The sequence below is a fragment of the Pipistrellus hanaki genome (assembly GCF_964339955.1).
Source record: "Pipistrellus hanaki genome assembly, chromosome: 2".
NCBI classification, from domain to species: Eukaryota; Metazoa; Chordata; class Mammalia; order Chiroptera; family Vespertilionidae; genus Pipistrellus; species Pipistrellus hanaki.
The window spans coordinates 867288-895282 of record NC_140504.1 but is presented as its reverse complement, the minus strand read 5'-3'; the positions used below and the strand labels follow the sequence as shown (position 1 = coordinate 895282).

General features: G+C 69.2%; 1 protein-coding gene across 10 annotated transcripts; it reads right to left on the bottom strand.

Moving 5' to 3' along the window:
- Window positions 1–999: 999 nt before the first annotated feature.
- On the bottom strand, window positions 1000–27995 carry EVA1C (eva-1 homolog C). Of its 10 annotated transcripts, none has more exons than XR_014794086.1 (10): window positions 27471–27995; window positions 16384–16577; window positions 15196–15334; window positions 12863–13012; window positions 7080–7142; window positions 6478–6621; window positions 5682–5768; window positions 3905–3997; window positions 1869–2307; window positions 1000–1838 (listed from the first exon to the last, which is right to left on the bottom strand). XR_014794086.1 is itself a non-coding variant. In XM_084873550.1 (10 exons), the coding sequence occupies exons 1-9, from the start codon at window positions 27610–27612 to the stop codon at window positions 1931–1933; spliced, it is 1389 nt and encodes a 462-aa protein (XP_084729676.1). In that variant the 5' UTR covers window positions 27613–27995; the 3' UTR covers window positions 1000–1838; window positions 1897–1930. The 10 variants fall into 10 exon arrangements, 9 of the variants coding, with proteins under 9 accessions (XP_084729676.1, XP_084729674.1, XP_084729677.1 ...); XM_084873550.1 differs by having other exon boundaries at window positions 1897–2307; XM_084873548.1 differs by having other exon boundaries at window positions 1000–2307.

Genomic DNA, 27995 nt, shown 5'->3' with positions numbered 1-27995 from the left:
GTCCGCCGCCTTCCCCTCAGGGCGGCTCAGGAAGGAAGCCCGGACCCAGAGCCAGGCCCCGCCCTGGTCGGCGAGTTCCCCGTGGATTCGCAGCAGGTCCTCCGGCCGCTCATTGTCGACCGAGTTCCTCTCGCTGAACACAGGCCGCCCCGCCCGCCTGCCCCTGCTCCCCGGGTCAGACTGTGAGTCACTGGCCGGGAACCGGCCCCACCTCGAACCCGGTCCCTCCTGGAACCCGGCTCCCTCACCCCGGCCGCCCACCGCCTCCGTCTGTGGAAGGAGAGGAAGTGACAGGCTCTCTCTCCCGAAGGCCCCGGGCCTCGGGCGCGGCGCGAGGCGGGAAGGCGCCGGAATTGGCACACGACCCGTCGGAAGTGACCGCTTTCCTCTCTTTGTCCGGCCAGTCCCGCCCTGAGTTCACGCCCGCCGGCGGCTGCCCCAGCAGGAAGGCCGCCTGTTCGCTCCAGACAATCCGACCGACGTGCTGCGGCCGATGGGGCGGGGGCAGAGGCGCCTGCGGGGAGGGCCCGCGGGCACTGACGGTGCCACTGCTCCTCCCCGCCCAGGAGCCACGCCGCCCACGGAGCCACGCAGCCCACGGAGCCACGCCGCCCACGGAGCCACGCCGCCCGGGAGCGCTGGGCTCCCATCTCCCACGGGGCGTGGCTGCACTGGGGTCACTGCCGAGGCCTTGGGACCAGCTGGGTGCTCTCGGCACCGAAAATCAGGGCAGTTAGCCCGGGGCCCGCCCACGACGGCCTCAGGTGGGCTGCAGGGTGGGCCGCCTGAGCGAGGCTGTGGCTATGGCTCCGGCCGAGGGCACGGGCACGAGGCGCAGGAGCACACGGACTCGGACCTGAAGGTGGCGCCCGGCCCCGGCCCGGACCACCAGGCCGCCCGGCCCACCCTCCCCCGGAGCGCCCGAGTCCTAACCTCTGAGCTGGCAGGATGGAGAGCTTATGCTTACGCATAAGGAGCAGCGTGTGACTGAGTTCGCCGTCAGGTGCATAAATAACGCTTTATTGGAACACGTGGCTCTCAGCACGGGTCGGCCGTGGAGCCGCAGCAGGGGGGCAGTCAGGGCGCCGGGACACGCCTTCCCAGCGTCCGCCATCGAAGGAAGCCGCCGCCCCTGCTCCTCCCAGCGATGCCAGTGACCGGGCTCGGGCTGGGCGTCGACCTCTGACCCCGGAGGTCAGGGTTCGATTCCCGGTCAGGGCACAGGCCCGGGCGGTGGGCTCTGTCCCCATTGTGGGGCGTGCGGGGGGCCGCGGGTCTGTGATTCTCTCTCATCACGGATGTTTCTCTCTCTCCCTCTCCCTTCCTCTCTGACATCAATAAAAACGTATTTTTAAAACCCAGCAGCGGCGAGCGTGTGCGTCCTGGTGACAGTGCAGGGACGTGGCTGGCGGTGGCCTGTCCGCTCGCCGGGAAGAGGGGCCACGGCCCCGGCGCCTGCGGCCGGCGTGGGAGTGATGGCGGCGCCGGGAAAGCGTGGCACAGGCGTGGCCGCTCCCCCGGCGGGACGGTAACCGTGTGGCCCACTCCCCCAGCGGGACCGTAACCGTGTCCCGCGGAGAAGGAGCCTCAGCAAATAGGACGTCCAGGACGCCCTCCTGGTTTACACCGACCCTGAAGTGTGCTTTGGGCGCGATCCGGCTTCCCTGGGTTTGGACGGCACGAGTCTCCTTCACAGAAGGAACCAGCGGGACAGACCGGCCCGGCGGCTGCTCGGTCGGACACGGGGGCCCGGGCAGCTGCTCGGTCGGACACGGGGGCCCGGGCGGCTGCTCGGTCGGACACGGGGGCCCGGGCGGCTGCTCGGTCGGACACGGGGCCTGGGCGGCTGCTCGGTCGGACACGGGGGCCCGGGCGGGCTCGGTCAGACACGGGGGCCCGGGCGGGCTCGGTCGGCAGCCGAGGCCCCGGCTCAGTAGAAGGGGCCGGCGCTCCGGGGCACGGAGGCGTCCAGGCCGCTGTTCATCCAAATCTCCTGGATGATCTGCTCCCTGCGCTCGATCCTCTCCGCCAGCTCGGCGGCCTCGAGGGCGGTGTACGCGGGGTGCGCGGTCCTGCGGAGGCCGGGCGGCTCCCCGGGGAGGCTGGAGCCGGAGGAGGCCTCACTCCCGTCCGCGTCCTCGCTGTCCTCCGAGGCCCCGTCGCCGGCGGCCACCAGGCGCTCCCGCGGCCCCCGCAGCGCCCGCAGGTCCCGGGCGCAGGACACCCGGGCCACCAGGGCGCACAGCGTGAGGGCCAGCCCGACGCCCACGCTGGACACGAAGAGCAGGGCGGTCCGGTCGGGGTGGGCTGCGGGGAGAGGGCGGGGAGGGCGGTCAGGGGCGGGGAGAGGGCCGGAGAGGGCGGTCAGGGGCGGGGAGAGGGCGGGGAGGGGGCGGTCAGGGGCAGGGAGGGGGCGGGAGAGGGCGGTCAGGGGCGGGGAGGGTGGAGAGGGGGGAGAAGGGAGGATGGGTCAGGGCAGGAGAAGGGAAGGAGAAGGTGAGGAGGGTGGGGAGGGCTGTGGGGAGGAGAAGGAAAGGAGAGGGAGGGAGGGTGGGGAGGGCTGTGGGGAGGGCTCGGCAGGAGGGCTCCGCCTGGGCAGCGCCTGCAGACCACGCTCCCTCCGCGATCGCAGACCTGGGACAGGAAGAGGGTCTGGACATGGGTCACTAATGTGTGAGAGAGGACACGGAGCAGAGGGTCCCTGAGGTCAAACTCAGGCTGCCTCTCCTTTGCTGTGACTGCCCGGAGGACACACCCCCCTGGGACTCGGCCTCCTCGTCTGTGAAATGGGCTCACAGCACCTTCCCACTCTGAGGTCTCAGGACGGGGTGGGCTAATCCCGAAGAGCTACCAGCACACGCAGGGAGTGACTGTGGTAAACGGCCAGCTATCCGTAGCAGTCAACGCTGAAAAGTTCACTTACACAGAGAGTTTAAAGGCGCATGTAAGAACCAGCGTGTGACGTAAGCAAAGCTTCATGCCTTCTAATTAAAAAGAAAATGCAGCCCGGCCAGCATGGCTCAGTGGACAGGGACAGCCTGAGGCCTGAAGGGTCCCGGGTTCGATTCCCGTCAGGGCCCAGGCCCGGTTACGGGCTCCAGCCCCGTGGGGGGCGTGCAGGAGGCAGCCGGCCCAGGATTCTCCCTCTCCCTCCCTCCCTGACATCAGTGAAAACACTTTCATATAAAGAGGCGGGGGTGTGGCCGTTCGGCCGCGGGGGACTCCGCAGGCGGCCGGGGCCGCGGGCCGTGCCTCGCCGAGCCGGCTCGGCTCTGCCCATCGGCAGGCTGCGGCCCGCTGGCCCTCGCGGGGAAGATTAGCGGGAAACCTGGCAACCGTGAAGGGAGCGGGTGACTCAGGGCTCTGTCTGCGCAGGGCACGGCCTGTCCTGCCGGCCGGCCCCGTAGCCTTGGCCGGGCGGCGGAATGCACTAATCCGCTTCCCACGTCCGTCCGAGCGGGAAGCGCATTCCTGGGCGCCCACGTCTCACAGCCCCGGACGCGTGCACGGACCCCCCCCCCCCCCCGGGCGTGACTGCCCCCTCCCCCCCCGGGCGTGACTGCCCCCTCCCCCCCCCGCGTGACTGCCCCCTCCCCCCCGCGTGACTGCCCCCTCCCTGGGGCGTGACTGCCCCCTCCCCCCCCCCCGGGCGTGACTGCCCCCTCCCTGGGGCGTGACTGCCCGGCTGCCCCCCCCCCGCCGCCCCCTCCCCCCCGGGGCGTGACTGCCCCCGCCCCGGGCGTGACTGCCCGGCTGCCCCCCCACGGCCGGCTGTGCGGAACCAGGTCCCGGCCGGCGAAGGCGGGCAGGTCCGCGTGATGGCCTCCCACAGCCAGCGAGGGGCGCCCATCCGCCCGCCCGCCCGCCTGCGGACGCCCAGCTCCCCGCGCCCTGGGCCACCCACCTCGGATGTAGGCGAAGGCGGCCAGGGAGCTGCTGACCATGACGCCCTCCTTCCTCCGGACCCGGGACTCCCGGGGCTCCTCGGCGCCGGCACCTGTGCGGACAGACAGCCGGTGAGGCGCAGTGGCCGGGCTCGGCACCCGCCCGGGGGACAGGGCTCCGTGGGGGCCCCGGCCCCGTGGTCGGCCGTCCGCACAAATGCCCGAGGGTCGAGGGCTCAGTTCCCTGTCGAGGGCTTGAAGGTTCGATCCCCGGCCCCGTTGGGGTGCACGCGGGAGGCAACCAGTCCATGTGTCTCTTACACTGATGTTCCTCTCCCCTCCCTCTCCCTCTCCCTCTCCCTCTCCCTCTCCCTCTCCCTGTCCTCTCCCTCTCCCTCTCCCTCTCCTTCTCTTCCTCTCCCTCTCTCCCTCTCCCTCTCCCTCTCCTTCTCTTCCTCTCCCTCTCTCCCTCTCCCTCTCCCTCTCCCTCTCCCTCTCCCTGTCCTCTCCCTCTCCCTCTCCCTCTTCCTCTCCTTCTCTTCCTCTCCCTCTCTCCCTCTCCCTCTCCCTCTCCCTCTCCCCCTCTCTCTCTCCCTCTCCCTCTCCCTCTCTCCCTCTCCCTCTCTCCCTGTCCTTTCCTCTCCCTCCCCTTCCCCCTCCCCCTCTCCCTCTGTCTCTGTCTCTCTCTCCTCCTCTTCCACTCCCAAACTCAATGGGGAAAACATACCCTCAGGTGAGAATTAACAAAACAAAACAAAGAACCCAGACGAAGACTGAGCCCGGAGAGGTCAGGGCCTGCACACGTGGAGGAACCGGGAACGTGAGCCGTGTGGCTCCGCTCACCGCCCCTCAGAGGGCGCGGTCTGCTTCCCGCCCCCGGCCACGCGCCCGCCACGCCGAGGACACGCCCCCACATCTAGGGACGCCCGCTCCCCCTCGGCGCCGCCTCCCCGCCCTGAGCACCGAGAGGACTCGTCAGACCGGCGTGGGGCCACGTTTCCCGGGAATGACAGTGGGGTCCCGGCTACACGGTGGGCCGGCCTGGGGGCTGCCTCCACGGAGCTCCGGGGACCCCGGGTGTCAGACAGGCCCCAGCTTCCTCGGAAGGAGGCGCGGGGCCAGCGGCTGCTGGGGGGAGGGGGGTGTCACGGGATTAGAGCAGCGGCGGGCAGCCTGGGGGGGCGGGAGCACGGTGATGAGCGAGAGGGTGACTATGGGTGCTGCCGGCGAGGCCCACACCCGGCGTGCTGTTCACACGTGTTCTGGGAGCAACACTCAACCTTCCGCACCCACCGGCCGGGGCCCCGGGGCTGAGCAGTGGCCTAGGCACCAGGAGGTGACGGTTCGATTCCCGGTCGGGGCACAGGCCCAGGATGCAGGCCCTGTCCCTAGTAGGGGGCGTGCAGGAGGCTGGTCCGTGATTCCCTCATCACGGATGTTTCTCTCTCTCCCCCTTCCCCTTCCTCTCTGACCTCAGTAAGAAAAAAAACCTTCCCCCCGAAGCTCAGAGCGGAGGCTCACGGTTCCGCCCGGAGCCGGTCCCGGAGGCGGCGGGGGCCCGGCCCCGGGGCACGGAAGCCTGGAGGGCCTCCAGGAGGCGGAGGGCGCTCGGGGCCGGCAGCCCCCCCCCCAGGCACCCGGGGGTCCTGGGCGGACTGGATCTCTTTCGAATGGAACCGGAGGAGGTCTAACTCTGGGGTGATTTAAAGAGAAGGACAGCGCTGGCCCGCGGCCGCCATCGCACAGGGTGACCCCGCCCTCCGCCCGCGGCCCAGGGGCCCGCAGCCCGCTCGGTACCGTGGCCGCCGTCCGCGTCCTCCTGCTTCGGGGAAGGGGCCGGCTCGGCGAGGGTGGGGTCCAGCGCAGACAGGATGGTCCTGGGCACTGAGAGCCGGGGGAGAGAGAGTAAAGCCTCAGAGACAGGACACGCAGGGGCCACGGGATTGGCCACGCCAGGGGTACAGCCCACGGAGAGGCCGGTGCCCAACTGGGGATGGAGCCCACAGCCCGGGCCTGTGCCCTGACCAGGAATCGAACCCTGACCTCCTGGCTCCTAGGCCGACGCCACCCCCTGAGCCACCCCGGCCCGGCTCACCCTTGGCTCTCCTGCTCCATAAACAGCAGCCCTGGCGTCGGCTCACACGCCAGCCCCGCCCCTCCTCCCAGAGCTCGGCCGCCGCTTCCTTTTAAGCCGAGTTACAGGCCCGGACGGCGAGCCGGCGGGCGGCACACGGTCCCCGGAGACACCGGGAACACCGTGTCCCGGCCTGTTTCACGGCTCAGCCGCTCGGGGCGGCTGGCTCAGCGAGGGGTGGGGCGGGTGCGGCTGGGACTCGTCATGGAGGCCTGAAGGCCGGCCGGCCGAGGGGCAGCCACCTCCGGGGCCTCCCGCGAGCCCAGAGGAGGAGGCTGCTCCCAGGACACCCACTTCTGGCTGGTCCCTCCTCCCCACCCCCGCCCCACCTCCCCCGGCTGCCAGCCCGCTGCTGAGAGCTTTACGCGGACGCGGACGCGGACCGAACTCTGCCGCCCAGGTGTGAGCGCGTGGTAACAGCCGTAGGTCCGAGGGCCGCGGGGCGGGGGGCGATCTTACCGCAGGCGTAGGCGACGGTGAGGTACTTCCTGGCCCCGGGCGGGCAGGGGCTCCCGAAGTGGAGGCTGTCGACCGGGACTCGGCAGCGCTGCCGCCCGTAGCACCTGCGGGCCAGCACGTGGGCCGCCGCGTGGGACAGGCAGTCTGCGGGCAGAGGAGGGCGTGAGGCTGTCCCCACGGCGCCCACGCCCTGCTGCGGCCTGGGGCACGAGCACCGGCCGGGGCTCCGTCTCCTCTGTGCAGAGGCTCTGCTGGCCTCCTGTCTCAGGAAGGCCCCACGGGGCCACGGGCCACGGAGCAGCAGGCCCCAGAGGCCCTCATGCCACGGAGCAGCAGGCCCCAGAGGGCCACGGGCCACGGAGGAGCGGCCCCAGAGGGCCACGGGCCACGGAGGATGGTCCCCCAGAGGGCCAGGTGCGGGATGCTGGCTGCCTGGGCGGCAGCGGGAGGGCCGCTGGACCCTCAGCTCCATGGGCCCAGGCCTCCACATCGCATGCACCAGGCCCACGCTCTGTGCCCGGCTCTGCCCCGAACCGGCAGAACCAGCACACACCGAACGCAGGCTTTCCCTCATGCCGACCCGGCCGCTCGGCACCATTTACCGTTCCCATTGAGAATCCGTTCCCGCCACGAACCTCCGCTCCTGAGGACCGGACGGTTTCTCTCTTTTAAAAAAAATATATACTTTTTACTGATTTCAGAGAGGAAGGGAGAGGGAGACAGAGAAACATCCATGATGAGAATCACCGCGGCTGCCTCCTGCACGCCCCCCACTGGGGATCGAGCCCACAACCTGGGCCTGGGCCCCGACCGGGAATCGAACCCTGACCTCCTGGTTCCTAGGTCGACGCTCAGCCGCTGAGCCACGCCGGCCGGGCCCAGTTAGAACTCCGTCTCGGACAATGGCCCGGAGCGCAGGGGGCCCAGGGGGTGTCTGCCCCCAGTCGGACCCGGTCACCTGGCATCTTCCTGAGAACGCACTCCGGGTCCTCACCCTCCCGCCGGGACGAGCCCCTCGCTGCCACGCGACCTGGAGGCAGAACTGCCTCCCTTGGTCACAGCCTCCGCTCCGCCCGGCCGTGCTGCTCAGTGGTCAGCGATTCTCTCCCTCTCTGAAATCAATAAAATACATTTTAAGAATTTTTAAAAAATAAATTGGTCTTTCCCTCCCAGCCTGGTTCTGTGCCGCCCCCATGTGATGGCAAAGTGCCCCCCCCCCGTGTGATGGCGGACGAGGGCCCCCCGTGTGATGGCGGACGAGCCCCCCCCCCGTGTGATGGCGGACGAGCCCCCCCTCCCGTGTGATGGCGGATGAGCCCCCCCCCCGTGTGATGGCGGACGAGGGCCCCCCGTGTGATGGCGGACGAGCCCCCCGCCGTGTGATGGCGGACGAGGGCCCCCCCGTGTGATGGCGGACGAGCCCCCCACCGTGTGATGGCGGACAAGGGCCCCCCCGTGTGATGGCGGACGAGGGCCCCCCGTGTGATGGCGGACGAGCCCCCCCCCGTGTGATGGCGGACGAGCCCCCCCTCCCGTGTGATGGCGGATGAGCCCCCCCCCGTGTGATGGCGACGAGGGCCCCCCGTGTGATGGCGGACGAGCCCCCCGCCGTGTGATGGCGGACGAGGGCCCCCCGTGTGATGGCGGACGAGCCCCCACCGTGTGATGGCGGACAAGGGCCCCCCCGTGTGATGGCGGACGAGGGCCCCCCCATGTGATGGCGGACGAGCCCCCCCCCCCCGTGTGATGGCGGACGAGGGCCCCCCCGTGTGATGGCGGACGAGCCCCCCCCCGTGTGATGGCGGACGAGGGCCCCCCCGTGTGATGGCGGACGAGGTGCCCCCCCCCCGTGTGATGGCGGACGAGCCCCCCCCCCCCCGTGTGATGGCGGACGAGCCCCCCCCCGTGTGATGGCGGACGAGCCCCCCCCGCCCCCGTGTGATGGCGGACGAGGGGGCCCGAATGGCTTCTGGCCGCTGCTGGGCGCGGGCGGGGAGCCGCTCTCCGAACCTGCGGGCACGTGGGTGACGGGCGGCTGCTCGCCGGGCGGCCGTGGCAGCAGGGCCCCGGGCCTGGATCCGCCCCAGAGCCGGGCCTGCCCGCACTCGGCCCGGACGCCCTCCCCGAGGCCCGGGCGGCGGCCCTCCTCCGAGGGAGCAGCAGGTCCCGGCGTCCACCAGGAGGCGTGGCTGCGGCGGACGGCGTGTCCCTGGGACGCCCGCCAGGGTCGGCCGGGAGCGTTCCAGGGGGCCCGGCCGTGTGGCTCAGTGGTTACACCGACTGCGAGCTCTGGGTTCCGTTCCCGTCAGGCACAGGCCCGAGATGCAGGCTCGATCCCCAGCAGGAGGCGTGCAGGGGGCAGCCGATCAATGACTCTCTCACATCCATGTTTCCTCTGTCTCTCCCTTTCTCTCTCTCCCCTCCCTCCCTTCCGTCCTCTGAAAACCAGCGGGAAAGGCCCGCAGGTGGGGACTGACAGGAAGAAGGGGAATCGGAACCTCTTCCTCAGGGAGCTCTGCGGCCTGTGGGGCGCCCAGGAGGCCCGATGGCCAGCGACTGGCCCTCAGCGAGGCCCAGACACACGCCCTCCCCGCCCCCGTCTGAGGGCGCTGCTCCTGACCCCGACCCCCCGCCCGTCCCCACCGTGTGCCCGGGCACCCGGGCTCTGAGCCACCGCAGCCTCCGGGGACAGCACCTGACCTCTCCGAGGCCGTGACCTCTCCGGGGGACAGCACCTGACCTCTCCGAGGCCATGACCTCTCTGAGCCGGGAGAGGCCCGCCGCCCCAGGCAGGCCTCCTGCAGGCCCTGCTGCCCAGGTAGGAGCACGGCCCTGCCTCCGGGGTGGGGCTGCGGTCTGCGAGAGCTGCGAGCAGAACACACACACATATATACACACACACACACACACACAGAGACACATATACACACAGAGAGACACATATACACACACACACACAGACACACACACACACACACACACGGCTGTGCTCGGATGTGGCCACACACACACACACACACAGACACACACTCACAGACACACACACACACACACACACACACGGCTGTCCTCGGATGTGGCCACACACATAGACACTCACACACACACACACACACACACACACACACAGAGACACACATACACACACAGAGAGATACACACACACAGAGACACACATACACAGATACACACACACACACACACATACGGCTGCCCTCAGATGTGGCCACACAATAGACACTCACACACACACGTCTGTGCTCGGATGTGGAGACACACACACACACACACACACACACACACACACACGGCTGCGCTCCGATGTGGCCGCAGGCATGTTTGGCTTGGCTCACTCCGTGTTCTGAAAGTGGGAACATTTCACACGAAGAGAAAGCAGACAGGGTTTCCGGTCTCCCTGCGGTCAGAGCGGGGACCACACCGGCCCATCCGGCAGCGTCATCCTGCCCCGGGCACCTGGGGGCAGCTCCCCGCCCGCGGCCCCGCCGGCCGCTGCCTCCTCCCGGACCGTGGCTCAGGGCCGCCCCAGGCGAGCCTCCTGCGGGCCCATCCCGTCTGCGAGGACAGAGCACGACATGGGGGCTGGGGGCCCTCAGTGACACGGCACGGGGGCTGGGGCCCTCGGCGACATCCATGGGGGCTGGGGGCCCTCGGTGACACGCCACGGGGGCTGGGGGGCCCTCGGCGACATCCACAGGGGCTGGGGGGCCCTCGGCGACACGCCACGGGGGCTGGGGGGCCCTCGGCGACATCCACAGGGGCTGGGGGGCCCTCGGTGACACGCCACGGGGGCTGGGGGGCCCTCGGTGACACGCCACGGGGGCTGGGGGCCCTCGGTGACACGCCACGGGGGCTGGGGGCCCTCGGTGACACGCCACGGGGGCTGGGGGCCCTCGGTGACACGCCACGGGGGCTGGGGGCCCTCGGTGACACGCGCACCGGTGTCCGTGACGCCACGGAGGGCAGTGATGGCCGTGTGGACTGAGGACGCTCCCGGCCGGGGGCGGAGCTGTGCACAGGCCCCGGGCGGGCTGCGGGGTGCTCCAGGGCCGTGCGGCCGAGGGGCCGGACCCCAGGGAGCCAGGGTATAAATGCAGGGGGGTGGGGAGCTCGCGGGGGGGGGGCACTGGGCACTCAGAGACCAGCCGGCAGGTCCCGGGGAAAGGTGCCCGCTCCCTGGGAGCCCCTCCCGCTGCCCCGCCCGGCCGCCCGGCCCGGTCCTGGCCTCTGGCAGAGGGCGTGATGGAGGGAAAGGCTGACCCTCACCCCAGGGGCCTCCGGTGATGGGCGGAGCTCCGGGCTGGGAGGGCGGGTGGGGGAGGGGGTGGGGTGGGGGTGGAAGGAGGATACCCAGGTGTTTCCCCTGAGACCCAGGAGCTCAGCTCCTAGCACAGGGGGCGCGGCCTCGGGGCCCGGCCTCGGTGCCCAGCCTCGGGGCCCGGCCTCGGTGCCCAGCCTCGGGGCCCGGCCTCGGTGCCCAGCCTCGGGGCCCGGCCTCGGGGCCCAGCCTCGGGGCCCGGCCTCGGTGCCCAGCCTCGGGGCCCGGCCTCGGTGCCCAGCCTCAGTGCCCAGCCTCGGTGCCCAGCCTCGGTGCCCGGCCTCGGTGCCCAGCCTCGGGGCCCGGCCTCGGTGCCCAGCCTCGGGGCCCGGCCTCGGGGCCCAGCCTCGGGGCCCGGCCTCGGTGCCCGGCCTCGGGGCCCGGCCTCGGTGCCCAGCCTCGGGGCCCGGCCTCGGTGCCCGGCCTCGGGGCCCGGCCTCGGGGCCCAGCCTCGGGGCCCGGCCTCAGTGCCCAGCCTCGGGGCCCGGCCTCGGGGCCCAGCCTCGGGGCCCGGCCTCGGGGCCCAGCCTCGGGGCCCAGCCTCGGGGCCCGGCCTCGGTGCCCAGCCTTGGTGCCCGGCCTCAGTGCCCAGCCTCGGGGCCCGGCCTCGGGGCCCGGCATTCCCACTCGGGGCCCCGGGGAGCCGGCCTAGGGGGAGGGTGCTCCGGCTCTCTGATCAGACGTGCTACTTATGCACAATGTCTCTTAGGGCCGCGTTCCCTTCCACCCGGGGACCGTGCACACACTGTAGCAATTAGCGGGTTCCTAGCTCCTGGAGAAGCTGATGGATCAGCTGGGTGCCCGGGCGTCCCAGGGCGGGGCCTGTTCTCTGCTGAGATGGGGGGGAGGGGTAACCTCACAGATCGAGGGGTAACCTCCCAGGTGGGGGGGTTAACGTAGGTGCTCCAGCGCCCAGCCGTCTGGTCAGACAGGTCCAGATGCTGAAGAGAAGGTACTTTTTCTGTTGGTTTTTGTTTTTTTAATCCTCACTGGAGGATTAAATGAGAGAGCAGAATGGAGAGGGAGAGAGAAACACCGATGTGGGAGAAAGACAGCCTCTCACATCTCCTGACGAGAGCCGGGCCTGCAACCTGGTGTCCTGACCAGAATCAAACCCGGGCCATTCAGCCCGCAGGCCGACGCTCTATCCACTGAGCCACCCGGCCAGGGCAGGAGGGCATTCTTTAGGCTGTGAGTGAAGTTTGCTTTTCTTCGTTTGTGTGACTGACGTTTAAACAGGAGACTGCCTGAGGCAGACCGCCCTCCAGCGTGGGGGCCTCGCCCGGCGGGGTCCGCCCTGGGAGCGGAGACGGGGATTCCGGAAAAGGATCGGATTCCCCGGGGGCTGCCGGCCTGGGTCCCGGAGCCGGACTCAGAGGTGGACACAGGCCCCCCGAGCTCCGCCCCCGGCCGCCCCGAGGACACAGACTCCGGCCCTGCACCCGTCAGTGGTCCGCTCCCCTGGTCTCCCACCGGCCGCTCCTCCGGAGAATCCCAACTAATCCTGCCGCGGAGGACATGAGGGGCTCAGGCCCGGCGAGGCTGCGGCCTCGGCTCTAACCCAGGCTCCTCGGGGCCGCCTGCGGGCTCCCACACTGCGCGGCCTCGGCAGGCGCGCCGGGTCCCAGCCCCACACCCCCCCGGGGACCTGCCCCTCTCGGCCTTCAGCTCCGCCTGACCCGCCCTCCCTGCAGCCCTCCCTCCCTCCCTCTCCCCCCATGCTGTGCCCGGAGTTCATCCCCCCAAAAACACAGCCCCTCAGCCCCTCCATCTGCTCCTCACCCCCCTCCGCCCCGCCCTGCCGGCAGGCCCGCTCCGGGTGGACTCCGGGGGCCTGAGCGGGCCCGGGCCCGGAGCGGGCCTGGCATTCCGCAGGCGCACCATCGCTGCTCCGTGTGGGACGTGGGGGACACAGGAGCGTGGGGGGCAGGAGGCAGGTGCGGGGGCTGGTACCTCCCACCCTGGGCTTGCCCTCTAACCCCCTGCGAGCCCAGCGGGCCCCACCCCGGGAGCCCCACACGGCCGCGGGGAGACCACGGGGAGACCCACCGAAGGGGGGCGGCCGGGCCGCCGAGGCGCACAGGTCCGCGTCCCGGGCGCGCCGGCCGAAGGCGGCCGCGTAGATGCTCAGGGACTTGGATGGGTGGCAGTGCAGCGTCAGCTCCTGGCCCTCGCACACCGTCTGGTTCTTCAGCTCGTCTGCGCGGACGCAAATGGGCAGCGTCAGCTCGGGGCACCCACGGGTGCCGGCACACAGGCCCCGCCCTCTGGGCTGCCCACAGGTGCTGGCACCCAGGCCCCGCCCTCCGGGCTGCCCATAGGTGCTGGGACCCAGACCTGCCCTCCAGGCTGCCAACCGGGTGCTGGCACCCGGGCCCCGCCCTCCGGGCTGCCCATGGGGTGCTGGCACCCAGGCCCCGCCTCTGGGCCATCCACGGGTGCCAGCACCCAGGCCCCGCCCTCCGGCACACCGTGGGACCCCGTAGAGTGCCCTCCGAAGCCATGGCTCAGCAGGTGCTGCGGCCGGCAGCCTTCGACAGAGGGCAGCCCAGGGCCCGAGGCCGCCTCCCCCCCCCCCACCGCTCCCTCCCTCTCCCTCTCCCTCTCTCTCTCTCTCTCTCTCTCTCTCTCTCTATATATATATATATATATGTGTGTGTGTGTGTATATATATGTATGTATGTATACTGAGTGGCCAGATTATTATGTGTGTGTGTATATGTATACACAGTATATTTTTATTGATTTCAGAAAGAGGAAGGGTGAGGAAGACAGAAACATCAATGATGAGAGAGCCCCTCGGAATCGAGCCTACAACCTGGGCCTGTGCCCTGACAGGGACTTGAACCGGGGACCCTTCAGTCCACAGGTGACACTCAACCCGAGCCACGCCCCCGGGTTCGACGGGGCGCCCTCCCAGCGGAGAACACCAGCCGTGGGAAGCACGCCTCCCGGCAGAGCAGGCCGGAGGGAGGGCAGGGCGCCAGCCTCGGCGCCCGGAGGAGCTTCCAGGAACGGCCTCTTTCCCAGCTCCCTCCCTCTCCCTCCGGAATCTTAAAGGATAAGTTCCGTTTTGGAGGCCAGCCGTGCCTGCTCGGCTACCACCTCCCTGAGGTTCAGGCAGCGAAGCCAGCCAGGCCGTCCCAGGTAACTACCCCCGCGGGGCGGCCCAGATCGGCCGGGGATGGCACGTGGCCTCCTGGCCTGGGGGCCGGTGTCCCTGCCAGGCGGGTGCTGGTGTCACTGCCAGGCGGGTGCCGAGGTGTCACTCGGTTCCTCGGGGACGTGCTACGTCACCGTGGCCGAGAGTGGCCTTTCTGGGTTCTCACGACCACGGGGCCACGGATGTAACCCTCCTTTTCTTGGAGAACGAGACCGTGTCTCAGGCAGGGGGCGCTCACTGGGCGCGGGCTGGACGAGGTGCAGGAAGCACCGCCCCCTCGGGGCTCAACGGGGAGCGTGAGGGCCCTGGGAGGAGGCGGGGCCAACACTCTGCCTAAAGGACAAGCTCAGGGGCTGGGCATCATCCCAGGAACCAGGAGGTCACAGTCCGATTCCCGGTCAGGGCACAGGCCCGGGCTGTGGGCTCCACCCCCAGTGTGGGGCGAGCAGGAGGCCACCAACCCATGATTCTCTCTGATCATTGATGTTTCTCTCTCTCTCCCGCTCCCTTCCTCTCTGACGTGATGAGGTCTGGGGAGGCACCACAGGTGCCACTCGGGGAGGACAGCTGGGCAGCAGCGGAGGAAAGCTTTCCAAATGTGGGCACGGTCAGCACACACATGGGCATGGGCACAGTCAGCACTCACATAGGCACGGGCATGGTCAGCATGCATGTCAGCACGCACAGGGTCAGGGACATGGCATGGTCAGCATGCACGGGGACACAGGCACGGTCAGCATGCATGTCAGCACGCACAGGGACAGGGACATGGACATGGTCAGCACGCACATGGACATGCCTGAGTGTGAACTCACACTCCCACCCACGCAAACCCACGCCCAAGGAAAAGCCGGAGGAGGGCCATGTCCCATCACGCGTGTTTCCGGGGGCCCAAGGCCCAGGGCACCACGTGGGGGCCCGGAGCCGGCCGCGGGCACTCGTTCGGCGGCACTCGCTCGGCGGGCACTCACTCGGCGGGCACTCACTCGGCGGGCACTCGCTCGGCCGGCACTCACTCGCTCGGCGGGCACTCACTCGGCGGGCACTCACTCGGCGGGCACTCACTCGGCGGGCACTCACTCGGCCGGCACTCACTCGCTCGGCGGGCACTCACTCGGCGGGCACTCACTCGGCGGGCACTCACTCGGCGGGCACTCACTCGGCCGGCACTCACTCGGCCGGCACTCGCTGGGCGGGCACTCGCTCGGCGGGCACTTACTGGGCTGGCACTTACTGGGCTGGCACTTGAAGGACACCAGCAGGTACTTGCTGCTGCCGGGGCAGAGGTCGGGCCCGAACACCCGGCTGTTGACCAGGAGGCGGCAGGCCCGCTGGTTCTGGCACTCGTCCAACACCTTCTGGCAGGAGGAGAGGGCATGGGCTGTGACAGGGCTGGGCCCGCCGGCGGCTCAGGCTGGGGCGAGCAGCCCCCCGCACCGCGTCACCCGCCACCGCGTCCCCTGTCACCGCGTCCCCCGCACCGCGTCCCCCGTCCCCGCGTCACCCGTCCCCGCGTCCCCCGCACCGTGTCACCCGTCCCCGCGTCCCCCGTCCCCGCGTCCCCCGCACCGCGTCACCCGTCCCCGCGTCACCCGCCACCGCGTCCCCCGTCCCCGCGTCACCCGCACCGCGTCACCCGTCCCCGCGTCACCGTCCCCGCGTCACCCGCACCGCGTCCCCCGTCCCCGCGTCACCCGTCCCCGCGTCACCCGCCACCGCGTCCCCCGTCACCGCGTCCCCCGCACCGCGTCACCCGTCCCCGCGTCACCGTCCCCGCGTCACCCGCACCGCGTCACCCGTCCCCGCGTCACCCGTCCCCGCGTCACCCGCCACCGCGTCCCCCGTCACCGCGTCCCCCGCACCGCGTCACCCGTCCCCGCGTCACCGTCCCCGCGTCACCCGCACCGCGTCACCCGTCCCCGCGTCACCGTCCCCGCGTCACCCGTCCCCGCGTCACCCGTCCCCGCGTCACCGTCCCCGCGTCACCCGCACCGCGTCACCCGTTTCCGCGTCACCCGTCCCCGCATCACCCGTCCCCGCGTCACCGTCCCCGCGTCACCCGTCCCCGCGTCACCCGTCCCCGCGTCACCCGTCCCCGCGTCACCGTCCCCGGCCGCGTGCGAGGGCGGTGCTGCAGGCCGTGCGGCCCAGAGCGCTCTGGACAGGAGGCCGGGCCCAGCTCCTCACCAAGGGACACAGCAGAGCTGCCTCTGGGGGCCTGAGCGGCCCCACCCCAACCCAGCCCACAGGTAACGGAAAGCAATTCCCACCCTGAAGAGACAGAGAGACAGAGAGAGAGAGACAGAGACAGACAGAGACAGAGACAGAGAGACAGAGACAGAGAGAGACAGACAGAGAGACAGGCAGGGAGAGGACCTCGGACCCTCCGCCACCACGAAGCCGGTACCTGGAAGGTGGTGGGCGCCTCGCAGGCCGGGCCGTCCCCGCCCGGGGCGGGCCGCTGGCCCCCGCAGGCCCGGCCGTCCTGCCCGTAGAAGGCGGCCTGGACGCTGATGGAGGAGTGCCGCGGGCACTGCAGGCTCAGCTGGTCGCCGTCGCAGGCGTAGGCCGTGTGGTTCTGCAGCAGCTTCGTCAGGTAGCCTGGAAGGCAGTCAGTCACCCGTTAGGTGAGGTGGGGGGTCACAGGTGGGGGGAGGTCACAGGTCAGGGGGAGGTCACAGGTCAAGGGGAGGTCACAGGTTGGGGGGAGGTCACAGGTCAGGAGGAGGTCACAGGTTGGGGGGAGGTCACAGGTCGGGGGGAGGTCACAGGTCAGGGGGAGGTCACAGGTTGGGAAGAGGTCACAGGTCAGGGGGAGGTCACAGGTCAGGGGGAGGTCACAGGTCAAGGGGAGGTCAGAGGTTGGGAGGAGGTCACAGGTCGGGGGGAGGTCACAGGTTGATTATGGTCAGGACACAGGCCCAGGTTGTGGGCTCCATCCCCAGTGTGGCCTGCAGGAAGCAGCTGATGAATGATTCCCTCTCATCATTGATGTTTCTCTCCCTCTCCCTCTCCTTCCCTTTCTGAAATCAAAACAAATATACTTAAAAACAGTGCCCCCCAAATCCATGATGGCCGGGGGCCTCAGAACGCGGCCGTGTTTGGAGACAGGGCACTGAGGGGTCACTGCCGGGTGAGGTGTGGGGTGGGCGGCCTTTAGGGCCACAGGGCGGGTCCTCCGGAGGAGAGGAGACAGAGGACGGACCGCGTGTGAGGACGGAGCGACCCGCGAGGAGCCAGGACCCGCAGCCAGAGCCCCGGGGGCCCTCCCCGCCCCCAGCAGCCAGCCCTGCGACCCCTGATTCAGAGGGGGCCCCTGCAGTGGCAGAGCATTTGACTGCAGAAGGGCCTCTGCTCTGGGGGGAAGGAACTCCGGGGCCCCCTCCCGGGTGTGGCCTGTCACAGCCTCAGCCTCTGACACGCTCCTCCCGCGCCCCCTCAGTCCAGCCGGCGGGCAGGGCCTGGGCCCAGGGTCCGGGGACGGACAGCCCGGCCGGCGGGAGGAGCGAGGGCCTGGGGGCTGGGAGGGGGGGGGACAGCCCGGCCAGCGGGCAGGGCCTGGGCCCCAGGGGCCGGGGGGCCGGACAGCCCGGCCGGCGGGCAGGGCCTGGGCCCCAGGGGCCGGGGGGACGGACAGCCCGGCCGGCGGGCAGGGCCTGAGCCTGGGGCCGGGGACCGGTGGGGGGGGGGGGGCGACACGCACACGGCCGGGCCGGCGGGCAGGGCCTGGGCCTGGGGCCGGGATGGACGGCCCGGCCGGCAGGAGGAGCCAGGGCCCGGGGGCCGGGACGGACTCCTGGCCGGCGGGCGGCCTCTTGAGAAGGAGGAAGGAAGGTCCGGCCGGAACGTGGATTCCTTTCCTCCTCCTCACACCTCAGCCCTGACGAGGCCGGGAGCAGCGCCAGGGACTTTCTGGAGGCGTGTGGGGGCGCTGGCAGCCTCGGCCGGGGGCGGGGGAGGGAGGGAGGGAGGGGAGGCAGTTTCCGAACCTCCTGGTTCCCACACGTTCGGCCCGGCCGTGCCGAGCCACTCCCAGCCGGTTTCACTGCCTCCCAGAACCACTTCCGGACAAAGGCGAGGTCCAGAGGGTCCCCCCCCCGCCCCCCGCGCCCCCCAGAAGCCACGGCAGGAGGGACCGGACTGCCCGTGCCCCGCAGCCTCACACGCAGCCCGAGAGTCTGAGGGTGCAGACGGACCTGGGCCCGGACCCCAGCTCTCCCTGCAGCCCTGGCCACGCGGGGACCCGTCCTCAAACGCCGAGAAGTCAGTGTCCGACCGATGGTTCTCACGGATCTCGGCTCTTCCCTCTGACAGTCAAACTCCTCCATCTTCTTCACGGTTATGGACCCGTTCCCAAGGGCGCCACAAACCCCCCAGGCCCATGCCCCGCCGTCTCAGGAGCGGGCGGAGGGAGCCGGGCCCAGCGTCACATTCCTCATCCACGTGGAGAACGTGGCCCGGACGTGGCCCGGACACAGGTGAGGGCTCACAGCCGGCTCTGAGACCTCTCCGGGAGCCCAGCGTTTGCCCTCGCCACCAGTGCCACGGAGCTCCTATAGGGCGGCACTGCCCAGGCTTTACGTTTTTATCTTTACTGATTTTAGAGAGGGGGGGAGGGAGAGAGAGGGAGAGAGAGGGAGAGGGAGAGGGAGAGAGAAGGAGAGGCAGAGGCAGAGGCAGAAGCAGAGGCAGAGAGAGAGAGAAACGTCCATGATGAGCGAGAATCATGGATCGGCTGCCTCCTGCACGCCCCACCCTGGGGAGGGAGCCCACGCCCCTGAGCCACGTGGCCGGGCTGGAAACTCACATGACATCACGGGAGTGTGGGTCTCACTCATGACGGCTCCTCCCTCTTGACCTTTCACACCCCAAGGCCCCCCTCACACCGTCACCTTTGGGGGTTCCGGTTTTAAAACACAAAGCGGGGCACAAGCCCTCAGGCCCCGCACCGGCCTCCCCGCCTGGGCTCCTCGCTGGTCCACAGAGATCCTCGCACCAAACCACCACAGCACAGCGCCCTGTGGACGTGCCCCTGGGCCACGTGTCCGCCCCCCCCCCCCGTGGAAAATGCTTTCCTTCTGCTCCCCGTGGCCAGCGCCCCGCCGCCGCCGTGGCCGTGGGCAAGGCCTGCTCCCGAGAGGGCAGCGGCCAGGCTGTTGGGAAACCGTCCTGGAGCCGGACCGGCCGGGAAACGCTCGGCCGACCGTGTCCGACGGGGGGAGGGGGGGCTCCATCAGCCCCGGGGCTCAGGGCCTCCACGCGGCTGGCGTTTAACTCAGGATGCTCTTCCCTGGCGAACCCCCGCCGGCCAGCAGAAACCTCCGCAGCCACGGCCGCGGCGAGAACTCGGCTCCACGCACCGTCGGGAGGCCATCTTAGAGCCGTCCACTTACCGGCGTCCAGGCTTCCCTCTTTTAAAAATGTTTGTTGGGTTTTTTTTAATATATTTTATTGGTCTTTTTACAGAGAGGAAGAGAGAGGGATAGAGAGTTAGAAACATCAATGAGAGAGAAACATCGACCAGCTGCCTCTTGCACACCCCCTACCGGGTTTGTGCCCGCAACCAAGGTACATGCTCTTGACCGGAATCGAACCCAGGACCCTTGAGTCCGCAAGCCGACGCTCTATCCACTGAGCCAAACCAGTTTCGGCTAAATATGTTTTTATTTTTTATTTATTTATTTTTTAATTTTAAATATATTTTATTGATTTTGTACAGAGAGGAAGGGAGAGAGATAGAGAGTTAGAAACATCGATGAGAGAGAGTCATCGACCAGCTGCCTCTTGCACACCCCCTACAGGGTTTGTGCCCGCAACCAAGGTACATGCCCTTGACCGGAATCGAACCCGCGACCCTTGAGTCCGCAAGCCGACGCTCTATCCACTGAGCCAAACCAGTTTCGACTAAATATGTTTTTATTGATTTCAGAGATGAAGAGATAGAAACATCAATGATGAGAGACTCATTGATCGGCTGCCTCCTGCACGCCCACCACTGGGGATCGAGCCCACAACCTGGGCCTGTGCCACCCGGGACCCTTCAGTCCGCAGGCCGGGGCTCTATCCACTGAGCCACCCCGCTGGGGCCGGGTGTCCTTTGTTTGAAGGCAGACGAAGACTCCTGGGGAAACAGACCCTGAGCACGGCAGGCACTCCGTCCTCAGACAGACACGGAGTGATCGGTCACCACCGGTACCCGGAGGGGAAACCATTTCTACACGGAGCGCCCAGGGCCAGGCCCGGCCTGCCGATGGCCCGCCTTCGACACCGAGGTCTGGGGAGCCTCTGCTGGGAACAGGCCTCGCTGCCTTCTCCACTCCCGCTCCAAGGCCAGAGCCACACAGGCCGCCCGGCGCCGCCTTCAGGAGGGAGCCACCGAGCTGCCCGCCCCTGCGGCCCCAACGCAGGCCCCGAACACAGGCCATTTCACAACGCCTCTGGGCAGAGAGGAATCCACCCCATTGTCCTCCCTCCCCCTCAGAGAAACAACAAAGCAGCACCCACCCCCCCATCGCTGCTCAGATAAGGGCCACGCCCTGTATTCACAGACGCCAGGTGTTGCTACATGTCCCAGGTCCTTTTCCAGAAAAGGGTGTTTTTCTTTTGTGCCTGCGAGTGTTTAAAGAGCTGGCAGGAGCCGAGGGCCGCCCACACGTGAGAGCAGTGCGTCAGTGTGTGTGTGTGTGTGTGTGTGTGTGTGTGGGCGGGGGGGGGGGGGGCCCTCCCACAGCGGGTGGAGGGCTGGCGGCCGGCCCCCCACACTCGGGAGCTTTGAGTGAACTCAGACCTCAGACGAAGCCCCTTCTCCCATCCCAGGTTTGTGGCTCTGTGGATGGAGCCTCAGCCTGTGCACTGAAGGGACCCGGGTTCGATTCCAGACAAGGTTGTGAGCACATCCCTAGTAGTGGGTTTGCAGGAAGCAGTTGATAGATGTTTCTCTCTCAATGTTTCTAACTCTCTCTCCCTCTCCCTTCCTCTCTGTAAAAGATCAGTAAAGTATATTTTTAAAAATCTGAACCTGGAGGTTGACTGGAGCGACAGCCGCCAGCCTGGTCCTCAGACACTTTGGGGTCACATGGTGGGCGGCCGAGGGGAGCCATCACAGGTTCCGGTCCCGGATCCCACCGGGAGGCCCCGCGAGTCTCCACGGGTGGACACGCGTGTTTCTCCGGAGCCGTGGAGGTGGGGCTCGGCCCCCGGCAGCACAGGGACGGCGGGAGGCCAGGCGGGGACAGGGCCGAAGGACGTCTGCCACCTGCAGGTCTGACCGCTGACCCTCTCCCCGTCTGCCGCCCCGGGGGGGACACACAGGGACAGGGACAGACTCTGGGGCGCAGACGGCGACAGAGGCACAAGATGGAAGGAGCCCGGGTCCCTGAGTGAGAGCCCCGAGCGCAGCTCCCCCTCTCCCACTGAGGCCGGAGGGGGCGCCAGCGGGAAGTCACCTCTATCCGGTCACTCCTCCCGGTGTGTGGGGGGGGAGGTGGCAGTGTCTCTGGCTCCCTCGCGCCTCCTTGGGGGAATCACTGTGTTAAGACATCGCTTCGGAGAAGCTGTGATTGAAGCTCAATTACCGGGAGATTAAAGGGGCTAGGGAGCTTCTTAATTAACTGCCTCTTCCCCACCGGCTTTATAACCCGCGTCAGGGACGGTGGACGGAGGCGGGTGGGCCCGACAGGGTGGCCCTCCCAGACGGCAGGTCCCACACGGGGTGAGGGAGGGAGGGAGGGGCGGGAGAGGGCTGGCCCAGGGTCAGAAGCGCCCGGGCGCGGGACGGCCGCAGGGAACGGGCTCTGGAACCCTCGGGTCAGAGGCCTGTTTGCACACGTCGAGACCGCCTCCTCAGACCTCGGTTTTCTCACCTGTGAAATGGGAGCCTGCTGGCCGGGGCGGACGGGCGGGTGGTAAGAAAGAGCCTCTGGGAGGCTGGTGAGGGGCCAGGCCACTTCCCTTTTCTTTTTAAACACATTTTATGGACGTCAGAGAGCAAGAGAGAGAGAGGGACAGAAATGTCAGTGATGCGAGAGAATCATGGATCGGCTGCTTCCTGCACGCCCCCCACTGGGGATCAAGCCCGTGCCCTGACCGGGAATCGAACCCTGACCTCCTGGTTCCTAGGCCGACGCCCACCCCTGAGCCCACCGCCATTGTTGGGGCGGTGGGCCCCGTTCCCTGCTTTGATCCGTCAGAAAGACACAGGAGTCTGCGGCAAAGGCAGACCTTTCACCTCAATGTGGGTTTATGGCTTTCGGCAGCCATAAAGCCGTTTTTAAATAATCCTGGGCAATGCTGGCTCCTCACTCAGAAACACAAGAGGGCCGTCCAGACCTGAGCTCGGGCTTTAAAGAGGCAAAACGGACCCAGGCGCTCTGACACCCTGCAGGGTGCGCGGGGGCCATCCCCCGGTCCCCCAGCCCCGGGCCCTGAGCCCCCACCTGTGCCCAGGCCGCAGGTGGCAGTGACCTGTCAGCTCTGGGAGGCGTGCTCAGTCCCCCGGGCCTCCAGAGGCAGGTGTTTCAAAAGGACCGCCCGCCCCTCGCGGGCGGCGTGTTGACAGAGAGGGGTGTGCCAGCCTGGCCCGGGTCGGGCAGTGTTTCTCACGGAAAAGGGACAGCAGCTGTGCGCGTGCCTCACAGCACAGCCCCAAAAGCAGGACACGTCGGCCCCAGAGGCGGCCAGGCTTCCTGCTCCCCGTCCCCCCAGACAGAAGGGCTCGGGGCCGGTCCCGGTCGGTCCTGGCTCCACTGGACGGTGACTTATGGTCACTGAGCCCCAGACCCTGGGGAGCTGCTCAGCATGAGAAGTGGCAAGTCCTCAGCCTGTGGGGCTGGAGGGTCTGGGCGGCTGTGGACAGAGCCCCCCCCCATGCCCCGCGCGGCAGGGGGAGCCCGCCTGTGTCATCACAGGAATGCTGACGGGCGTGAAACGGGATTACCCTCCGTCACGCTCCCCAGACTCAGATCGGCCTGCAGACCCGTCTTGGGTTTCCGCCTCCCGCCCCGGGCGAGGCCATCTGTATTCACGGGACATCGGAGGCCAACGGAGTCAGACAGTGTGCAAACACACGTGTCGGAGGCCGCGGCCTGCTCCTCGGGGTGCGGACAACGGCCCTCCTCCCTCGTGGGGCCGTGGGAACCCGGGACGGTGGTGCCTCGGTCCGGGCGCAGGCGTGGGGAGGTGCCCCCGGGCCTGGCGCTGCCGCCTGGCGGGCCTGTGGACACACTCGGCCGCGCGGTGCCAGGCGCTGCGGTGTGGGCACACCTGCAGGCGGTGCCTCCCAGGCGGCAGTCACGCCTGGAAGCCTGGGTATCGGTGCGGCCACAGCCCAGGAGAAGGAAGTTTGCCCAGGACAGGGCTGGCTCTCCGGGCAGCCTGGGCCCACGGGTGGCCCAGCCTCCGGGCCCGGGCGCCGTGGGGGCGCGCCGCGGTTTGCCAACCCCGGCTCTGATCCATGGAGCTCGCAGCTCCCACACCGTCTCCGCGAACACAGCGGTTTTAGTGCAGTTAGCAGGTCTATTCGGCTCCTTTCCCAGCATGCCCACTCTGCGGCCCTCCGTCCCTCCTGTGTGTTTTAAACCCCCTCCGTCACGTGAGGACGCTGCTGCGGTTCGGACCCTGTGCTCCTGTCCCTGGGGCTTCCTGTCTCAGAGCCTCGGGGAATTTGTGTTGATGGTGTTGCTGTGCTGGGCGTATTCCAGGGTTTAGTTTTGCCAAGTGCCCTGGGGCAGTGGTTGGCAAACTGCGGCTCGAGAGCCACGGGCGGCTCCTTGGCCCCTTGAGGGCGGCTCTTCCACAAAACGCCACGGCCTGGGCGAGTCTGTGTGGAAGAAGTGGCGCTAGAAGAAGTTTAAGTTAAAACAATGCGGTTCTCCAAAGAAATGCCCATCGTTGTCCTGTGGATGTGTGGCTCTGTGGACGGGTGAGTTTGCCGGCCTCTGCCCCGGGCACCGCCAGCCGGGGTACCGCGGTCCGTGTCTCAGCCCGGGGTCCCGGCAGAGGTGACGTGGACTGAGCAGGCAGCCTGTGTCCCGTGCGGCAGGGACGTTACCCGTCCTCCCCACAGCCCAGGCCGGGAGGCGGTGACGACGGAGAAGGAAGGAACCGGAAAGGTCAGCCTGCTCCGCGGGTGGCTGACCCGGGGCAGGCACCCCATGGACTTCCCCGAAGGGTCAGGCAGGCTGTCCCCACACTCAGCACCCACGGCCGTCCAGCCTGGCCCCCCCGGGCTGTCCCCCTGCGGGCTGTCCTGGGGAGGGGGGGAGGGGGAAGGGGAGAGACACGGCTCCGTGGGCCTGTGTCTGTCACAGGACCGCTTCCCGCAGGGGCTGCTGGAGGGGGAGGGTGCCACGGAGCCCCCACCCCGCCAGGCCTTTCCCTGAGGCCCGGGGACCATGTGTACGGGCAGGGTTCCGGGCCCCGCCCCTCCTGGTCCTGGGTCCTCAGTGCTTCCCTCTGCGCCCGGGATCACGCAGAGTGTGTAAACACACCAAGTGTGTGAACACACGGCCTACCGCTCTGTCTGAAGGCAGCGTTACCGAGGAATCCACGTGGGAACGAACGGCTCCCCACCCTCCCCCCTCCCTCACCCTCCCCGTGAGCCCTCCGTCACTCAGGCCTGTGAGCAGGAGGAGGGAGGACCGGAGAAAGAGAGAGCAGGAGCAGGAGCAGGAGCAGGGAGAGAGGACCCGCTGTCCTCAGCAGAGACGAGATTAAAACCATCAAAAACAAAAACCCAGAACACGAACGGAATGGAGGCCGGCAAGTGGTGTGCCCACGCCGAGGCATCGCCCTGGACGGCAGGACTCGAGGCTCCTGCCCCCTCCTCTCAGCCCTCCCGCCTCCATCGGGGGCACAGGTGCGGCTGGTGGAGGTTTCTGTGTTTTCTTTTCATCGGTGGGCACCGCAAACCTCACAGGCCGGCCCACAGCTGAGGGACACAGTCCCGGGCGCAGCACTCCGCGAAGGGAACCACTGCTGAGAGCCCGCGTGTCTGCCCGGGGCCGGGAGCCTCTCGGAGCGGGGCGGGCGGTGAGCAGCACTCACAGGCACCTGGCTGCGGTCCGGTCCGAGCAAAGGGAACCCGATGGCGGGACCTGCCGGCTGACAGCCCGCACAGGCTGCCGGAGGAGCGCGAGGATGAGAGAGGCCCAAGGACCTGAACCCAGCACTGCTCCCTCCTGTGCAGACAGCAGACACACCATCCTTCCTGCACCCCCTCTCCGCACATCAAGGGGTCCCCAGCCCCCTCCAGCCTCCCTGAATGGTTTCAGATGTTCCCCCTCCTCCCGCCCTTAGGAAAGCCAGTGCCTGCCTGTCCCAAGCCGCTCCCCAGCCCGTCTGGGGGGGGGGGGAGGTGCCATTCCTCACAGCCTCTGCTTCCTGGCACCCCCCAAGTTCACACACGGGGACAGGGCTGCCCATCCCCAGGAAAGCAGCCTGGGGGGGTGGGGGCTCTGAGGCCACGGGAGGGGCATGGGGGCTGGGGGCACGTGGGGGGTGTTACATGGTCTCTAGACCCACTGCTCTGACTCACATGCTCCCCTGCACACTCAGCGCCCCCCCCCCTTCAGAGCTGAGGGTCTTCTCTGCGCCGCCCAGCACCTGGTCAGGGGTCCCTGAAGGGTCATGACGTTTCAAGACAAATGACCCCACTCCGGGGGCGTCCCTGTTCCTGTGTCCGTGACACCACTCCTACAGGATTCAGGCAGAAACCTGAGTGCACCTGGGGTTGAGGGCGGGGTGTTCGTTTTATTTTCTTAAAGGCCCCCACACTTCCTCCCTAGTCTTGGGATCCCTGGAGGCCAGGCTGACGGGTGAGGCTGGCGCCGCCCCCCCCTCCACCCCGGTCCCGCCCCCTCCACCCCCGGCCGGGCTCAGGGCGTGTTCACCGCCGCAGGCTCCGGAGGAAATGGCTTTTCTCACGCTGGCCCCGCGGGCGTTTAGAAGGACGGGTGTCCCAGCGTGCACGCCCTCGGGTGCAGCCTCCAATTCTGGGCTCGGTTCACCCCCTGGACAGTAGGCCAAGCCTGGGTGGTGACCCAGCGGCCACAGGTCCCTGACCGCTCCTCCTGGTGACCCCGCCTCCCCTCTCCCCCGTCCCCCGCAGGGCTGCCTGGCGCCGGGCCTGTGGCTCAGCCGCTCCCGGAGCCCGGCCGGGCAGGACCTGCCGCGCAGCCGGAGTCCTTCCCAAAAAAGTCCAGGCGCTCCTGGCCCCTCCGCACCGCCTCGCCGGCTCGGGTTTTTAAGGAGCGAGTCTGCGTGCCAAGTGGCCATATCTCGGCTCCCGCTGCCAGGTGGAAACTCTGCCCGATATTAAATATTCAGAGAAAAGCACCTCTGACCGCGGCCCCGGCTAACAATGCCCCGCTCTGTGCGGGGCGGCCGGGAAACCCAAGGCGCTCCGGTTTCCAGGCTGGGCCGGCCGCTCCCCGCTCCCCGGCCGGCTCCCCTCGCCGCGGCTCCCGCTCCCCTCGCCGCGGTTCAACCACAAAAGCCCCCGCGGACAGGCAGGCCTCCGGACCCAGCCCCGGGCTCGCGGGGATGCTGGAGAGGGAGGGGCCGGAGGGGGAGGAGAGGGGGCCAGTCCCTCGGTCCCCCAGAACCTGCTCTCCCTGGGGTGCCAGCCCCCAGGGGGGGGGGCGCGATCTCCTGGCCCCAGTCCCGGAGGAGCAGCCTCGGGGAGGCTGGTGGAGAAAGTCCTCAGGTTTAAGGGAGACGGGGAGGGGGGTGCGGTACCTTTGGGAGGTGGCCCGGCCCCGCCCCCGCCCCATCTCCTCTCCGCTCTGAGGGCTTCTGCTCACCGCCCCCACTTCCCATCCCTGGATCCCTCGGGGTCCCCTCGCCCCGCAGGCGGACCTCGGGCCTCCCTGGACGCGCCCCCGGGCAGGGGGAGCCCGGGCAGGTCGCGGGAGCAGCCGGCCCAGCCTGGAAACCAGAGCGCGTTGGGTTCCGGCCGGCCCCGCACAGAGCCCCGCACCTGCTTTCCCGCGCGGCAGGAGGCGGAGTCCGGAGCCGCGGCGCGCACCTCGGAGGCGCCGCTGATGCCGCAACTTAAGTCCACGGCGCGGCCAGCGCCACGGTGACCCCCCTTCATGGGGGGTCCTCTGCCACCATGTGCTACAGGCTCACCCCAAGCAAGAGCGCTGGCAGTGAGCGAACCCCAACTTCCATCCCGCCACGCCGAGCCCCTCCGACGGCTGCCCCGGCCCAGGGCTCACGGGGCACCTGCCGGGGGCGCTCGGGGGGAGGGGGGCGCACAGGGGGGGACGCACGGGGGGGACACGGGGCGCACGGGGGGACACGGGGGGCGCACGGGGGGACACAGGGGGCGCACGGGGGGGACACGGGGGGCGCACGGGGGGACACGGGGGACGCACGGGGGGGACACGGGGCGCACGGGGGGACACGGGGGGCGCACGGGGGGACACGGGGGGCGCACGGGGGGACACGGGGGGCGCACGGGGGGACACAGGGGGCGCACGGGGGGCGTCTTACCGGAGAAGTCGGCGAGCGCGGCGATCTCCCCGGAGCAGACCAGCACGGCGCAGAGGAGGCGCAGCAGCCGGCCGGGCGGCTCCCCCTGCCTGCGGGCGCCGGGCGGCGGCGCGGGCGGGGGCGCGGGGCGCGGCGGGAGCATGGTGCGGGGCGCGGGGCGCGGGGCTGTCGGCGGAGGCGCGTCACATGGCGGGAGCGGGGCAGCCCGGCCCGGCCTCTCCGGCCCCGCTCCGCCCGGCGGAGGGCAGAGGTTGGAGGGGGCGGAGGGGCGGAGGCCGGCGGGGCGGGGCGGCCCGGGAAGGAGCGCGCAGTTTCCCGGGAGGAAGCCTCCCCACGCCGCGCGGAGGAAGAGGGGGGCCGGGAGGTGTCCCCTTCGCGCCCCCGGCGGGGAAGGGGGGCCGGTGCCTGGCGCGCTGCCCGCCCCGAGCCGCCCGGCGCCCCGCCCGGCGCCAGCCCCGCCCCGGCCTCCCGGAGCCGCCGGTGCCCGTGACGCACTTCGGAGCCGGGCGCCCGGGCCGGGAAGGT

What these genes read in the sequence shown, in the direction of transcription:
- EVA1C (XM_084873548.1), bottom strand. Translation starts at nt 27,612, where the DNA reads ATGCTCCCGCCGCGCCCCGCGCCCCCGCCCGCGCCGCCGCCCGGCGCC. An exon ending in CGCGCTCGCCGACTTCTCCG is followed by an intron (nt 16,578 to 27,470) that starts GTAAGACGCCCC and finishes ACTGCCTTCCAG; the next exon opens with GCTACCTGACGAAGCTGCTG. An exon ending in AGGCGCCCACCACCTTCCAG is followed by an intron (nt 15,335 to 16,383) that starts GTACCGGCTTCG and finishes TCCTCCTGCCAG; the next exon opens with AAGGTGTTGGACGAGTGCCA.